At 42.4% G+C, this 17,287-nt stretch overlaps 1 protein-coding gene across 1 annotated transcript in view; it reads right to left on the minus strand.

Moving 5' to 3' along the window:
- Positions 1-490: 490 nt before the first annotated feature.
- Positions 491-17,287, minus strand: part of LGSN (lengsin, lens protein with glutamine synthetase domain) — a 45,906-nt gene continuing 29,109 nt past the window's right edge. The window contains exons 3-4 of the mRNA XM_090052208.1: positions 3,272-3,450; positions 491-1,690 (exon numbers count right to left, since the gene is read on the minus strand). Coding sequence (XP_089908334.1) covers positions 491-1,690; positions 3,272-3,450 — 1,379 coding nt within the window. The remainder of the gene's footprint in view (positions 1,691-3,271; positions 3,451-17,287) is intronic.

Consider the following 17,287-nt stretch of genomic DNA (forward strand, 5'->3'; position numbering starts at 1 on the left):
ACTTAAAAGCAGATGCAACCATTGGATGGGGACCCAAAACAATAGCCTGACTACATGTTGAATTAGTATACAGCCAGCAGGAGCTATACTAAAGGGGGGACAACAAAAATGTATAGCAAATCAATGTAATTGGTAAACCTGCCAATAAAGAGATACTTATACTGCACAATAGGAACTGTCAAATACAATGCTTTTGAAGGAAAGGAGGAGAGGATCACCCAAGAAATTCAAGACATGTATATGTGTTACTACTACCCTGGAGTTTTGGTCTTGGTGATGCCCTGTGAAAACCAATGCTCCATTCTGCTACCTATACAGCAAGGTACAATCACCACCTACTAGATAAGAGAAGAGAAAAGAAAACAACTTGAATTATTTATAAATATTTACTAATTTCCAAGTATTTTTTCTATATATCTTTAGGTATTTGCACAGTGCTACTACAAGTTTAATTCTTTCCATCAGTTGAGAGAGGAAGTTTTGTTTCATTTTAAATAAAATATTCTAAATATTTTTTCCTTTCAGCATCTATTTCTTCAGTTTCCAACTCGTAACGTTTCATGGTGACAAAATATCGGATAAAGGTATCACCCAGTGCCTCCCTAATGCATAAATCTTCCTCAAGGGCAGCAAGAGCATCTTCTAGTTTCAGAGGGATTGCCAAAGCTTTCAAATGAGAAGTATTCTGTTTCTCTTCTGACACATCTTGGATGCTAAGTTTTCTTTTTATTCCATCCAGGCCTGCAGCAATAGTTGCAGCAAGTACAAGGTAGGGGTTTGCCGTAGCTGAACCTAGCTTGTTTTCTATCTGAATGCCTTTTCCACCATGACATTTGATGTTAAAGGAACCGCTGTTGTCATTGTATGCCCATTTTGCATTCACAGTCTCTTTTGAATCCTTACTATATTTAGAATAACGCTTACGGCAGCTGACAGCAGGAGCCATCAAGCAGCTGAGAGCTGCTGAATGCAACAAGAGTCCTGCAAGCCAATACTTTCCAATATCACTGAGCTCCCGAGTTCCAAAGCTACCTGAAAAGTAATTCTTCTGACCACTGACGTCCCATAGACTATGAGCCAGAATCCCTGAATTGTAGAATCCTATCTCTGAAAAAAAGCTTGCAATGTAGTTGTACTTCTTTGCAACTTCTTTAATGCCTGTTCTGAAGGCAAAGGCACTGTCTGCAGCCTCAATGCCAAACTCTGGATGAAAAGAGATTTCCATCTGCCCAGGACCAGTAGAAGAAGAAAAGCTCTCAATGTTGACACCAATGTAATACATTCCTTCAATGAGTTCCTGAACAAAAGTCTGGTCCTGGTTATTTAGTAAAGTTGCTGCAGGAAAAGATATTGTCTTTGAATTTATAACCTCAGCAATGCCATAAATACAAAATTCATAAGTGAAGGCAGAGTACAGTGAAAAGCCGTAGTCTTGAAGTTGGCTCAGCTGTTGTTTGGCAATGTACCTAGGTGAGGTTGATACAGGTTTGCCTAGTACAGTAAAGGGATCGCAGATTACTCTAGCAGTTTGTTCAATCCATGGTAAAACTCTAAATGTTGATAAATCAGGGCTCAGGATTATGTCACGATGAAAACTAGTTGAACTTATATAGCCCACTTCATTGTCCTTAGGATTCAGGGTCAGTTCAAGATAACCTCTAGGCATGGAAACACCATGGGTTGCTTTTTCCTAAACAGAGGGGTTAGGAATGGATAAATGAGTCTCTCACAGTTGAATTATATGTCATAATAGTAACAATAATAATAATTTACAAATATATGCAAATTTTGAATAAGCATTCTAGTGTTTGCCCATAGGACCTTTCCTCTCAAGAAATTAGGAAGAGCGCTACAAAATCTTTATAGTATTAACTCCATTAAAATGCAGTCATCTTTGAGGTGGAGACCAGCAATCACTTAAATCTGCAAATTGAGTGAATTAGGGATAAAGGCAACAAGAAAGGACATTAAAAATAGATTTATTTTTTAACCAAATAATCATTACCAACACTAGCGAATGATTTTAAGCTCCATGCTATGGCTATTCTTAAAACATTTTTTCCCTTTTCCATTAATTAGCTGATCTTACCTCAGTATTCACAGAAATCTCCTACAAAATCCCTATACAATGCTTTTAATCCATTGCCAACACCATGCCATGCAAGAAATACTGTAGCAAGTTTATCTAATTCTAAATGCAGCATTGATTAGTTGTTGAGGGTAACAACTATTCTGCTCCATTCATTAAAAGCTATATTATTTCTCTGAAATTTATTTTTAAATATGTTTTTAAGATACCTTTGAATTTATACTCTCATGCAAAGCACTGTTTTTGGGGTACTACATAACATAGAAAGATGACTTTGAATAAGCTGAGAATGGCACTTGCAATTTGAGGTAATGCTTGAAAAAGTGCAATTACCCCATCACCTCACACACAACAAATTGACTGAAAAAAGTTTATTCCTGATAATGTCCAAATGACATCTGTTAGAGTAGATTGTATATAAATGCCAGAGATAAAAGGTGTAGCAAAATATAAGTGCAAAATAATGAAAAAACAGCTTAAGCTTCAAAAGAGGCCTGAAATAAAAGTGCTCAGCTTCCTGTCATGTCAGTATCTTTTTTGTGATCGCTCAGTAAAGCATGAAATATTCATAGTGGTAGTAAAGTAAAAATACAGCATAAGCCACCCACATTAAATATCATAAGCAATATATTAAAAAGGACAGGAGGTCAGGTATCCACACAAAAGCTATGCATTGTTTTGTAATTTGACTTATTTTTCTGGATCATCAATACAACAGGTATTTTTTATTAAGCCATCATGCTATTCTCTATGCTACTTTCTTATTGGATTTGATTGCCAAAAAGAGAATTCTTCACACCCAAAGTGATTTCCATCAAATCATTTTTGTTTCTTCTAGCATTTACTCTTGAGTCCTCTCCTGCAATATAATGATGTCAAATGAAACAGTCTTTTTAATTGTAGTGAAAGTGAAAAAGATAATTCAGTGGCAGGAGATTGCTGGGAAAAGAGAGAACTGAAATTGCCAACCTTATTTAATTAGATTTGTTTTTCTTCAGGGCAGAGGAATGAATGATTTGGGGTGATGAGAGAAGCCCAAATCTCTGGGGAACATTTAATGAGTGGAGAAACATATGATTTTTTGTAAGCTTAAATTGCTGCCTGCATTATGAAGAAACATATATTAGCAATAAAAGCTGGACCATGAAATTCCAAAGTGCAACTAGAAGCATAAAAACTTACGTGAAAAAATCGAGAAGGAATACTCTTGGATCTTGACACCCCATGAAGGTCTGTCGCCTCAAATCTGATGAACTGTATGCTGTCTCTGGCCATCTGTTGTTTAATATGTTCAAGCTGAGAGACTAGGTGAAGAGGAGTTTGGTTTCCAGGGCTGCTTATATCAGGGTCTCTGCTAGGCTCTTTAAAATGAACAGGATGCTTCACGTCAGACAAACCTCTGAGTACTCTCACAACCATCTATTGTACTAAAAAGTGCAATAGTGACAAAATTGAATAAATACTAACCCCTTACCAGAAAGTTTTAATATGACTTTGTTACTGGAAAAATAGTGGGAAGATTTGGAATTAATTTGCAAATATTTTTGTAAATGGTTAGGCCATTTTTGTCCTTGAGGGTCACTACACCCATAATAATTTCCCATAAGTATTTTACAAAATTACTTAGATAATTGGTGTATGTAATAAATATGACGGTAGTATAACAGAGAAGATGATTTCCCAGAGAGAACCCTGTTAACTTAGATGAGGGGATTTTCGAGGACACAAAGGGCCATTAGGAACATGAGCAGTAACCTCCTTCTAGCCTGATTGTATGTCAGCCTACATCTATATGCCATCTGATTGGTTGGGAAGAGCAGCAAGTCCCCTATTTAAACATACAAAACCAAAGGACACTTTACTTAGCTATTTCCTTTCCTTGCAGTGGCAGGACATTGACAGTGGTGTTTTCCTCCTGCTTTACCCATTGCAAGTTAGGGTGACTGATGTTTTGAGCCTCTTATGGAAGTGTTATTCATAAATTTCTAATAACAGTTAGACAAAAAGCTTGTCTAAGATGGCTTAAATAGAAACAATGTATCCCTACTGAGCAGAGGCTTAGACTGAAATGGCCTCCTGGGGCCCATCCAGATGAGCGCACAAGTATGGTTTGTGGCACCACAAACCCATTTGTGGCACCACACACTGCACATGTTTGCTGTACTGCTAATTTGCAGCGTGGTGGGGGTTTTTTACACTGGGAGCTCCTAGTGTCAAAAAAAATATACCACAAAAAACCAGGGCAGTACATGTGGCTGCAGTATGTGCCACCTTAAACCTGAGCCTGGCCAGCCAGAGCTGCTCTCCAGCTGCTAGTCAGGCTCCATGCACCTTTATTACTGCTGCTGCAGCCCTGGGAGGCCCCCAGGACTCCAGGTCAGGCTACTGGGACCAGCCCAGGTGCTGGTCCCAGCCTCCCCTACCCCACGAGGGGCAACTTGCCATGCACCAAAGCATACATGCAGGGACATTCCCCAGAGACAAGTAGCAGCAGCACAACTGTGTGCTGCTGCTATTTGTCCCCGGGGAAATGCACATTCCCACTCATGGAAACATGCCCCTGAAGTCCCTTTCAGCCCTACTTTGCTGTGATTCGATGTTTCTATGATTCTGTAAGGTCAAACACTCCTGACGGCAGTTGCTGCCTTCCTGCCTGTTCTTGGCTTTTGTTCCTGACTATATAAAACTGCTGTAATGGAGTGAAAAATCTGGGCTGGTAGCTCACTCTCACAGATTTCCTGAACCTTGTCTCCTGACTTCTAGTTCTACTCTCAATATTAATGTTCATACTGCATGTATTTTAGTCTAACTGAGGAAAGAAACTGAGGCATAAGGTCTTGATAACATTAGAAAAACATCTGACTTTTAACATCCACCCCAACTTCCCCACATTGCCTGAGATAGCAAGAACAGCAAACACTTTCACCACCGCAGATTGCTGTAAGCTTCTGAAAACCTTTCAATCAACTTTTATCAGTTTCTGATGGAAAAGCAGCAAGTAAAAGGTCACAGAAATTTTGAGGGCATAGTGTGGTTAAAATTAAGAGAAAGGAGATAAATGTTTCTCTTGGGGTGCAGTGGGTATAGGAGAAAGAATGTAGGTGGCTGAAGAAAAATAAAAAATAAGTAATGGAGGGAAAATGACGAAAACAATATACTTCTTCCCACTGATGATTTCTTGGTATTTCACCTGTTTTCATAGTTATAATTTCATAGTTTCTAGGGTTGGAAGGGACCTGAGCAGATCATCAAGTCCGACCCCCTACCATGGCAGGAAAGAGTATTAGGGTCAAACGACCCCAGCAAGGTGTACATCTAGCCTCCTCTTAAAGACCCCCAGGGTAGGAGCCAGCACCACTTCACTTGGAAGTTGGTTCCAGATCCTAGCCGCCCTGACTGTGAAGTAGCGTCTCCTGATATCTAACCTAAATCTACCCTCTGCCAGCTTGTGACTGTTATTCCTGGTCACTCCTGGTAGTGCATGGGGGAACAGGGACTTCCCCAGTGCCTGCTGGTCGCCTCTGACTAGTTTGTAACAGGCCACTAGATCCCCCCTCAGCCTTCTCTTGTGGAGGCTGAACAGGTTCAGGTCCCATAGCCTCTCCTCATAAGGCCTGCCCTGCTGCCCCCTGATCATGCGAGTGGCCCTCCCCTGGACCCTCTTCATGTTGTCCACATCCCTCTTGAAGTGCGGCGCCCAGAACTGGACGCAGTACTCCAGCTTCGGCCTGACCAGTGCCGCATAGAGGGGGAGGATCACCTCCTTGGATCTGCTTGAGATGCATCTGTGGATGCATGCCAAGGTGTGGTTGGCCTTCCTGACTGCCTCTCCACACTGCCAGCCCATATTCGTCTTGGCATCAGCATCAGTGATGACTCCAAGATCCTTTTCCGCCTCTGTACTGATGAGAAAGGAGTTCCCCAGCCTGTAGGTATGCTGCTGGTTCTTCCAGCTGATTTGAATACGTCCAGTCCCTCCAGAAGTTCCCTAACTAGTTCCTCACTAACCCTTGGCCTAGGTGTGCCTCCACTGGGGTATAAGCGGGGCCCAGAGGGGGGGTGGCTGTTCCAATCTCTGCTCAGGAAAATGGAGAAAAAGAAGTCATTACATAGGTTAGCTTTGTCATCTGGTGTGACGACCAAATTTCCTAGCGTGTCTTTCAGGGGCCCCACGTTACCCAAAACCTTCTTTTTGCCCCCTATGTATTTAAAAAAGGACTTCCTGTTGTCCTTGATCCAGGAAGCTAGTCCCAGTTTCATTTCCGCCTTGGGCTTCCTGACTGCCCCCCTGCATCCCTGAGCAACCCCAGTGTAGTTCTCCCTGGTGATGGCCCCTCCCTTCCATTGGGTGTACACCTCCCTTTTAGCTAGGAGACATTCCCAGATGCTTTTGGTGAGCCATGGGGGCTTTTGCACCCTCCTGCTCCCTTTGATCTGCATTGGGATTACCTCCCTTTGGGCTTGGAGGATTGTCTCCTTAAGAAGTGACCACTCTCCTTGGACACCTGGCTCCCCTCCTCTCCGGGACCTCAGTGCTTCCCCAACTATTCTCCTTAGCTCATTGAAGTCTGCCCTCCTGAAATCTAGGGCTGCTGCCTTGCTGCAGGCCTTTGCCACCTTGTGCTGGATGGTGAATTCCAGCAGGCGATGATCACTGTCACCCAGGTGTCGAGCACCCGCAGCCCCCTCACCAGGTCATCTCCTGTGGCCAACACAAGGTCCAACAAGGCATCTCCCCTGGTGGTGCTGTGCATCTCCTGGATTAGATGGAGGTCCTGCATTCGGGCTAGGAACCTACGTGAGCGGTCAGACCTGGCTGACTGCTCTTCCCAGCAGATGTCTGGAAAGTTCAGGTCACCCATGATGACCACATCCTTTGACCTAACTACCTCCGTGAGCTGACTTAATAATTCCTGGTCTAGCTCTTCCCCTTGGTTGGGAGGTCTGTAGTAGACCCCCATCATTAAGTCTCTTTCCCCTCGACTGCCTTGTATTGTAACCCAGAGCACTTCAGAGTGCCCCTCCTCTGACTCTTTGCTAATTGATGAGGATGTGTATTCCTCCTTAATGTAGAGTGCCACACCCCCACCTTTCCTCCCTGTCCTGTCCCTCCTGTACAGCCTATAGCCCTTGATATTCACCACCCAGTCATGCATTGGGTCCCACCACATTTCAGTGAGCCCCACTATGTCTGGGTTGGTGTCAGCTAGCAGGAGGGTAAGTTCCTCTTGCTTGTTTCCCATACTATAAGCATTTGTGTAGAGGCATTTGAGGCCTCCTGAGGATGTGTGCACTGGCCCCCCTACTCTCAGCATTGCTCTGGCCCCTGTTGCTTACCTGTGTATATGTTCCGCTTGTCGGTCTTTTAAATTGTAGTTTTAATTACAAACTATTTATAAGGGCATTTGTCTGCTCTTCCTTTCAATTTATGCAATAAGGAAAGTATAGAAATGAAGTAATATATGTTTAATAATGTATACAAGTGAGATATGAAATCTCCATTTTGGTGATACTCACACAGTTCCATGTTATAGAAGGTGCTAGAACCCAAAGAGGGCAAAATCATATACATGTACTGTATGAACTAGGCCTTGCACATTGTGTATATTGAGTAAAGAGTTATTTGGAACCTACTGTGTCCAGCTCAGTACAGTTCCCTCATATTATATATATATATATTTTAAAGACCTAGCCATGATGCATAGTCAGGGCACTTTTTGTTTGGCTAATATAATCATAGTAATCATAGAAAGCCAGTGCCCTCTCCATTGTTAAGGCCTCAACCAATTTCCATTCTGAAGCCTTTATTTAAGACTTCCTATAGCACTGGCTGGAAATGTAGTGTTTTTAATGAAATTTACCAGCTTTGCTTTCCATATAAATATGACCCAACCCATGCCTTGATATCTTTCTATAGACTACAACTAAAAGACTTTTCCTATGCCTTAGTAGTAGACATTTGTAGTTTTGGATATATCTATCCTACTACTTAGCCCCTCTAGGCAATGAATGGCCAAGCTGCAGTGCTGCACAGAAGCACCTGAGGGTACAGTAAACCATAAGCTGAATGTGAGACAACAGTGTACTCTTGTTGCAAAAAAGCCCATAGCATATGGGGTTATATTAACATGAATGGTTCTTGCAAATCAAGAGAACTGATTCTTCTGCTCTATGCAGCATTGGTGAGGCCTCACTAGAAGTACTGTGTCCACTTTTGTGCCCCACACTTCAACAGGGATGTGCACAGTCCAGTGCAGAGCAAGGAAAATTGTTAGGGTCCTTGGAGGCAAGATTTATAAGGAAAGGCTAAAAGGACTAGGATGGTTATTTAGTCTGAAGAAGAGAAGAATGAGGGGGGATTTGATAAAAGTCTTCAAATACCTGAAGGGAGATTATGGAGAAGATGAAGTTGGGCTTTTCTCCATGACCATAGGGGACAAGACTAGGAACAATGGGCTTGAGCTGCAGCAGGGGAAATGTAGGTTGGAGATTAGGAGCAGCTTTCTGACTATGAGGGTGTTCAAGCATTGGAATAGGCTACCTAGAGAAATTGTGGAATCTCCATTCTTGGAAGTTTTCAATAGCAGGTTAGACACATGTCTGGGCTAGTTTATTCAGGAATGATCCTGCTTTGATTGGGTCTGGACTAGGTGACTTCATGAATGTCATGCCAAGCCACAAGTGGCCAGGTCTGGAGGTCACCCAGGGTCAGAAGAAGCAGCCAAGATCCAAAGGTGGGTTAAGGTTCAATGGGGCCCTGGGCAAACAGAAAACTGGAGGCCCCGCACGCGCCATTATAAACATAAATGTATCAGAAAGTATTAATAAATAGACCTGTTAAATGGTGCATTAATAAATAAAGCACAACACCCAATGTCAAAATTAACTACTCAATTTTGCTATACACAAGATTGAATAAAACAACTGCCTTAGAAAAATTACTCAGATGCATGGGATTGTCATAAATGTATAACAACATGAAAGGAATGATGTTTTAGTTTAGTGGTCATGTAGACTCTTGTTTGTCTTCTATTGTTTTTTGCCCAAGAAAGGACTTGTGTGTCTGAAAGCTTGCAAATAATATTTTTTGCAACTATTTAGTTGATTTAATGAAAGATATTAACCTCTACCCAAAGCTACAGGTTAACATCCCCCCTCCACACACCTATTTCTCATCCACTATCAGCCACAATTTGTATTTTCACTAACTGGCATGTTGCATATTGGCTTCTGGGATAAGCCATCCTGAAAGAAGAATCAAATTGGCCAGGAGGCATGCTCCTTTGTCCTGTAGCAAATGCAGTCAAACTAGTAAAAGCACCACACTATAAGATATCTTTTATTAGACTAACTAAAATAGTTGGGAAAAGTCTTTTGCAAGCTTTCAGGTACAAACTCCCTTGTTCAGGCAAAGGGAGCATCTGCAGGTGTTTTGTGCTTTTCCAAAATAAATTTTGGCCAGTTTGAAAATATGCTAAGCACCCCATTTATTTAGGAGCCTAGCTTCAGACATGGAGCTTTTAAAATGCCTTGCCTAACTGCTTAGACTAGTATTTTGCTTGGGTCTCTCTGCACTGTTGCCTTTGCCCTGGTGGCCCTGTGCTGTGCCTGACAGAGCAAGGAGGGGACCCAGGGCCCCGGTAAAGGCAGTAAGCAAACAGACCTGAGCAAACAGAGCTCCAAACCCCCTACACACAGCTACAGCCCCCCACACCTTCATTAGTAACCCCTCACACACACACTTCAAAAATAGCCTCTCATAATTTGTGTACCAAATCACTTGATTTTTAAGGGTTTGTCTCATGGTTTCTGACAGGGTTGGGTTGGCAATATTGCATTGATTTTACGTCCCCCTCCCAACCTGGCTGACATCTGATACCTACAACCTGCTTTTGTTCCCTACAACCCTCCTAAATTTCCATTCCTGCAGAACAGGTTTCTAAAGACTGCCGTTTTCATACGCGTGGGATTTCTGACCATCTTTCATATCTCTCACCATTTTTAATTTTTTTTTTTTGCCTAAGAAACGACATGCGTGTCCCAAAGCCTGCAAATAACAACTTCTTAAAAATTATTTGGTTGGTCTAATAAAAGATACTGCTTTTACCCAAGGACTCCAGCTAAAGGTCATCATTCCCCTCCCTCCCTCCCTCTTCCTGGATGATCCAGGAAGAGCACAAAACTCCTGAAGATGCTCTCCCTCTGCCTGAACGAGGGTGTTTGTTTCCAGAAGCTTACAAAAAAGACTTTTTCCAACTATTTTAGTTGGTCTAATAAAAGATATCTTATAGTGGTGCTTTTACCAGTCTGACTGCATTTGGAAATGGCTACTCATGTGGACTAGGGTAGTTAAGAACAATCTCCAGAGTCAATTTTGACCCTTTCTGGTTGTCAGAATAGGACTCTGGCTTTGATTCTGCATGCATATGGTTTTCTGGTACAGATAGGGAGGGTATGGTTTCAGTATTGAAGGTTCAAACAGTTCTTTTATAAGACTGGGCATTTTTCATAGCCCAAAAACCAAAAATAAAAATCCCTATTTGTTTGTATTTTTAGATGAAGTTTCATTGGCAACCAAAATATAGACTGTTTTTTGATTTTTTTCATTTAAATTCTGTAAATCCCTTTTTTAGATTTTAAACTGATCCCTTACTGAAATGTTTCATACTTAAAATAAATATGCTTTTCAGGTCAAATTTATCACACCTAATAACTTTAACTTAAAATAAATGCTGTTCTTTCTTTGGTTATCTAACATATTAACAGGATACAAAATCAATCTGAAAAGCATAAATATAAGGCACATAAACATTAATAACACATGAATGAGCTACATAAGTAAGGTCATGTATACCTAATTATACTATCCATCAGTGTTAAAAGCTTTTCCATCTGGATCCTATATAACATATATATGGATCTTAAGAATAGAAGCTAAAAATAATGGACTAAAATTATTGTTGATTGATAATTATATCAAATGAAATTTTCCATTTAACTGTATATAATTCTTAAAAGAAATTATGTAGAAGCCAAAATAAAATTAAGAAAAAATGTTGATTAATAAAACAGTGGATAACAGTCAGGTAGTACTAATATTATTTATATTTACTATGGACTGGATCCAAAACCCAATGAGCTGCATGAATTTGAATCAGACATTTCATGGGCAATTTAACTTTATAATATCTTCATATTCACTATTCATTTTCTCCCTTTAAAATGCTTGGTTGCCATACATGATGTGATATTTAAAATTACTGTCATTACTTAGCAACCTTATCAGGATTTTGAAATGAAGGAGGATTCTTTATCTTCTAATAACAATGAATAACTATGTGCCTAGTGCAGGGGGACTGGACCTGATGATCTACAAGGTTACTTCCAGCCCCTAACAATCTATGAATCTATGAAATACCTAATAACAATAATAATACTGGTTCATCCAGTTCCCAAAGCATATTTTCCTAATTTGTGTTATATAAAACATTGTATTTATTTTTCACAATTCTCCTTACATACAAAATAATGGGTGTCTCTATTTCCAATTAAAATCCATTTAATAAAATTGATTTATGTAACTCTATGCAAATTAGGCATGCCCCTTAGGTTCTTAGAAAATTATCAAATACTATAGTTAAGACAATTAAACTAAATTTAGATTTTCATTGTAAGGTTTTGAATTCTTTAAAACCAGGTTGAAGTCCATATTGGCCATCTTTTATGAAGGAAGTATGTGCATATATATGTTTGTATATGTATTTCACATATTTATAGCAATTCAGTTGTGTATAGAAGAAAACATTCACTATTTATTTTTTACCTATGTCTTTTTCAGGCAAAACTCTGTTTTCCACTTAAGTAAAACTGAGCAGGAATTTTTAGAATTCAGCCTATTGAATTTGGCCTATTTGTCTTGCAGCCACTACAGGTATGTTTCATAAGAAAATTATTTTGCTTAATCAGTTAGGATCTGCCTTTCTTCGCCAGATTATTAGTACCAGACATCAATGGGAGTCTTAAAGATAGCTGGCATTTAGTTAGAGAAGATGGTTGCATTAATTTGGGTTTTTTTACTGATAGAAAAAGCACCTTGATAAAAGACATTGCTCAGGTCCAGTATTAGCTAGGCATTTTCTGCTTGTTCAAAGGTAGTTGTATCCCACGGTTGCTTATTAACCGACATTGCATCTAAAGTGAACAATTTCCCAGCCCTTTACAGATGAAAGTGTCAGACTAATGAAATGAACTGAACAGGAGGAACACTTTGCTACATGTTGTCTAGGGACACAGCAAGGACAAAGAGAAGCTGACTTAACAAATGCACTGATATTGAAAAATGCTTTGTTTGGCAGTTTGAACAACAATTTATAGTAAAGCTGTAACACTGGGTATCAAAGTACCAGATTGTGTACACAGCTGGGCACCCTAAAATACTGTTATACACATTCCTTTAGCCTTCCCTATGTCCTTTGCTACCTAAGGTTATTTTAAATTTTTTACTAGAGAGCCTGCTACAAAATAATGATAATGAAATAATTTCATGACTATGAATTTTTATCATGAAGCTCTGACACCAGTTATTAATCTTTGTCTGTACATGAGTTTAAATAGAAATACAGCTTTAAGGGAATTAAAACACACTGCAGAAAGTGGAGTATCCTGTCTCTGACAATTACTAGCACTACTGATTCAGAGTAACGCACAAGAAAATTTATCCTAGAGTAACCTGCATGTAGGGAATGTTTCTTATTAATCCCTATTAGTCAGAGTTAGTATATGGTCAGGCTTATATTGCTTCCAAACTTGCTTTGATTCTCATTTTGTTTTTCTCTTTAATCCTTGTTATCCATGGGAACAATTAATCCTTTAATAAATCCTACTAAGTTGTTGGTGTATTTTGTGGCAATGGATTTCATGGTGCATTTTCACTGTGCTGTAAAAGTAACTGATAGAAAAGGTTTTTCTACAATGGCTACATCTCAGTTTCATTACATTTCCCCTGGTTTGAGGGCAGGTGGTGTACAAGGTGAATAGGAACACCCAGTCTACCTTTTCTCTACCTAATTCATTATTTTATATTCCTTTATGATATCCTGAGCATGGTGGTGATGTGACTGTGTTATTTTGCCACAGTTCCAAAGGAATGAATTTGAGGCTTGCTCCAGGCTTGTGTTAAAGGCCAGGATTAGGGGTCTATTTAATTCATGGTTTTGCAGTTTTTGTGGAAACCACAAAAAACATCATTGTGTGTGATCACCAGAAAATATTACATAGCCTGCAATTCCCCGCAGATCAACCTAACCCCCTTCCCAGTTGTTATTCACTGTTTAGAACGTCCCAATGCTTATCACAATACAAAGACAATGCAACAATAACTGCAGCCATAGATGGTTCACTGAGAGGTACTGTCTGCCAGTGATGTCGACTAAGTGAAGGCCCCATTCAGTGAAGTGAAACTGTTTCAGTCCCATTTTTAATAAGTTAAATGCAATACTGTAGTCTGAAGATGAGTAAAAAGAAATTTTAAAAAGCTAAATAATTTAAGCTCAGGATCATGTAATCCCTGTAAAAATCTTACATTACACTATCTTACAGATAGTGGTAAATTGTTTTATTCATCTTGTACCGTGACTCTGGATGTATCAAGGAAAAACAACATTCATTGCCATCTAGAGTCTGAATCGCTATAAAGTGAAAGGCTTCTGCAGAGGCTGAAGGTCAGAACAAAAAATAATAATGTCCTTGATGTTTAAGGCTAGGGACAGACAGTCAAAAAGCCCGAGGCTGAATTGATTCAATCTTTGCAGGTTTCTGTAAACTGCTTAGATTGAATGGATAAGCAAGTGAACACGTTCTCTTTTCAAAAGTGAAAAGGAGCCAGACTCCTGCAGTGGCCCATACCAGGCGCCAGGGGGCGCCAGAACTCATCTCCCATCCTGCTGGCCAGTGCGGAGATGAGTGATTTCCCCAGCTATGCCCCCTCTTTAGCCTCCAGTCAGCTGAGGACAGGGCATGGGGGGAACCCACTCCCCCCAGACCTCCAGCTGGGATCTTCATAAGTGCTGGTGAAGGGGGAGGAGGGAAGCCTCAATGGGTTGTTTCCTCTCTCCCAGTGCCCAGAGCTGGTCCCCCTAGCCATGTCCCCTCCTCAGTCCAGGCTGGCTGAGGAGTGGGTCTGGGGGAAAACCCATCCCACCCCCTACCCCAGCCAAGGTCTCCCCCATGAAGAGGGGAGGAGGGAAGCCCATAGCAGGGCACCGCTTCCCCTTTCTCCCCATGCCCAGAACCAGTCCCCCTCTCCATGTCCCATCCTCAGTTTGGGCTGGCTGAGGGGCTGTGTGAGGGAAAACCCTCCCCTCTGTGTAGCACTGGACCCCCCAGCTAGGGTCTCCCCAGTGTTGAGGAAGCGGGGAGAGGGGAACCTCCCTCCCCCCCACACCCAAAGCCAGGAGCTGAGCCAAACGCCTGGCTATGCCCCCTTCTTAGCCAGTGGCCATCGGGGTGGGGGGAATGGCCCCATGTAGTTCTGGACCCCCAGCTGGGCTGTGCCAGGTGCAGGGGTGGGGTAGCCTTCAGTGGGGGACATTTTCCCCCAGGCTTCTTCCTCAGCCAGCCTGCCAGCCAAGCAGGGGACATGACCAAGTGATCAGCTCAGCTTCCAGCTGCAGGGAAGCCAGCAGTAGGGGCTTTACTCCCCCCAAGCTGGGAGTGGCTGGATTACCCAGCCGTGCACCCTACTCAACTGGCAGGCTGGCTAAGGAGGGAGTGTGGGGGAAACAACTCCCCCTACCTCACTTTGAATCCCAACTGGGCTGCACCCAACACATGGAGTGGGAAGCTATCAGTGGGGGCTGTTCCCTCCCCCCAACCCCTCCTCAGGTGGCTTGCCAGCCAGGCAGGGAGCATGGCCAGGTGATCCGTCCACTCCAAGATTGGGGGAGTAAAGTCCTCACTGCAGCTTCCCCAAAGCTGGGCTCTGGGCAATTACCAATTGTGACCCCTACTTGGCTGGCAGGCCAGCTAAGGAGGGATTGGGGATGAAAAAAGGCAGTCTCCTCCCCCCTCCCTCTCCCACCTCCATTCCAGACCCCTCCTGCCATCCCAGGGGCTACTGAGTGACCATGAACCCTACTGCCACTGCTTCGCTGGAGCCAGCTCAGGGGGTCAAAGCACTGGCTGCCTGGCACCTCCTGGGCAAAGCTGCAGCCCAGGGCCTTGTCCCTGCCCTGGATCCAGGCCCTGCCACACCTGCCAGCTGAGGTGCCCACCCCATGCCCAGCAGAGGGGGGAAGCCAGCAGTGGGGGATTTACTCCCCTGTCCCAGCTGGCAGCCAAGAAGGGGGTGAAGTAGAAAAATCCACCCTGCTCCTGGCTGCTGGAGATAGAAAAGTCCCCACTGGCAGCTGGGGCAGGGCCAGCCCTACACCACTGGAACAGAGAGCCCAGCCCAAGGATGCAGAGCATGCTAGGATGTTGGGGGACTCTGATTTAACTTAAACCAGGAAGGGTTATTTTCTGTTACAGGTTTAAACCAGTTTCTGTTTACTTAAACCTGTTTATGTTCCTAGCCTAAAAGAACCATTGAAAGCAGTTTAACAAGAACATAAGTTACATTCAACCTAGTGGAGGCATTCACTGCTGCCAACATACATTTGGAAAAAAATAATAACCTGAAACTAAGGGAGCATTTCAACAAGTACATAACAAATGTTGGTAGTTTCCCATGTGCAAACAAACTTTACCAGGATTTTCTACCAGAAGTAACTGCTTTGCATGTTTAGTCTACAAAATCTGCATTGGCAGAATATAATTCAATTTCAGCTGTAGCAGATGAAGCAACAGATGCACAGGATAACTATGTACTCTACATTTTATTTGTACTTGGGTGCCAGAAAGACTGAGACCTCCCTGTTTTTCAAACAGATCTGGTTCAACTCAAGTCTGTAAATTTTTCAACTGTAACACAAACTGTAGTGTAGGCAGTTGTAAATTATGGTTTAGACTTTAACAGTATCTCAGAATTTCTCTCGGATAATGCAATGTATATGTGCCAAGTTTTCTCTGATGTGCTCCATGGAATGATGCCCAACGCAATCCACGTTACCTGCAATGCATACATTCTTTCCTTAGTAAGTGGTATCTGACATACATGTCTTCTGATGTGGATATCCTGGTTTTATCTTTTAAAAACACCTTCAAACATTGTCAGGGCCATTAGCTTCTATAAGGGGAGTCCATCGCCAATCAAAACAGGGATCTGAATACAACTGTGTGACTTCCACCAAATCCAGTGCTTACAAGGTGGAATTCATGGTTTGAATGGTTAGATCATGAAAATAATGCAAAAAATATTAGGTACTACCAGCAGTGGTGACTGGTGCCTCCTGAGTCCAGGAAGACACAATTTGTGGGCGGGCCCAGGAGTAGGCCAAAAGCCCCATATCAACTCCTATACTTCTGTGCCACAGCTTAGTGTCCACCCCCACCCCCCAACACCCCACTGGCCCACACAACAACTCGGTGCCGAGTTCAGGGTCAATCTCAGGGGGGACACATGCCCCCCCATACCCCTCTTACCACTTGCCTGTGACTACCAGTAATTTGTGTGCAGTGAGATTGAAATCACACCCAGAACACAGTATATGCTTCAACTTTGTGGGAGCGTCCAGACGTGCATGAACTTTTGGTTCATTGGGGGCAAGTAGCGATGACACACCTTGCACCACTGCTACTTGTTTCCAGGGAACGCCTGTGACATGCACGCTTTGCCACATAGCAAGTTAGGCCATGGAAGGTAGGGGGGCTGGATCCAGCACTGTACTGGCCCCAGCATTCTTGCCTGGGCTCCTGGGAGCCTCTAGGGGCTGCAGCTGTGGTGATCCTGCAAGGCAGAGCCTTGCTGGCCACCTCAGCACAGCTCCAGGCAACCCAGTTCCACTTTTCAGTAAGGGTTTTTTCCACTTTTTTTTACCCCTTTATATGCAGTGCAGAGAACACCGGACTGTGCAGTATGTGGTACTGCAAACCTGTTTGTGGTGCTATATACCACATGACTGTACTCGTCTGGATGTGACCTGTGATTTATTAAAACAGAGCAACACTGAAAATCAAGTTAAGTTTTGGCTAAAAACATAATCCGATTCATGGACCTTTTAACAAGTTTTGAAAGTCAGCAGGTTTTGGTACACAAAGCTC

Source organism: Crocodylus siamensis, chromosome 1 (assembly GCF_052110815.1).
Source record: "Crocodylus siamensis isolate JL-2025a chromosome 1, ASM5211081v1, whole genome shotgun sequence".
Lineage (NCBI taxonomy): Eukaryota > Metazoa > Chordata > Crocodylia > Crocodylidae > Crocodylus > Crocodylus siamensis.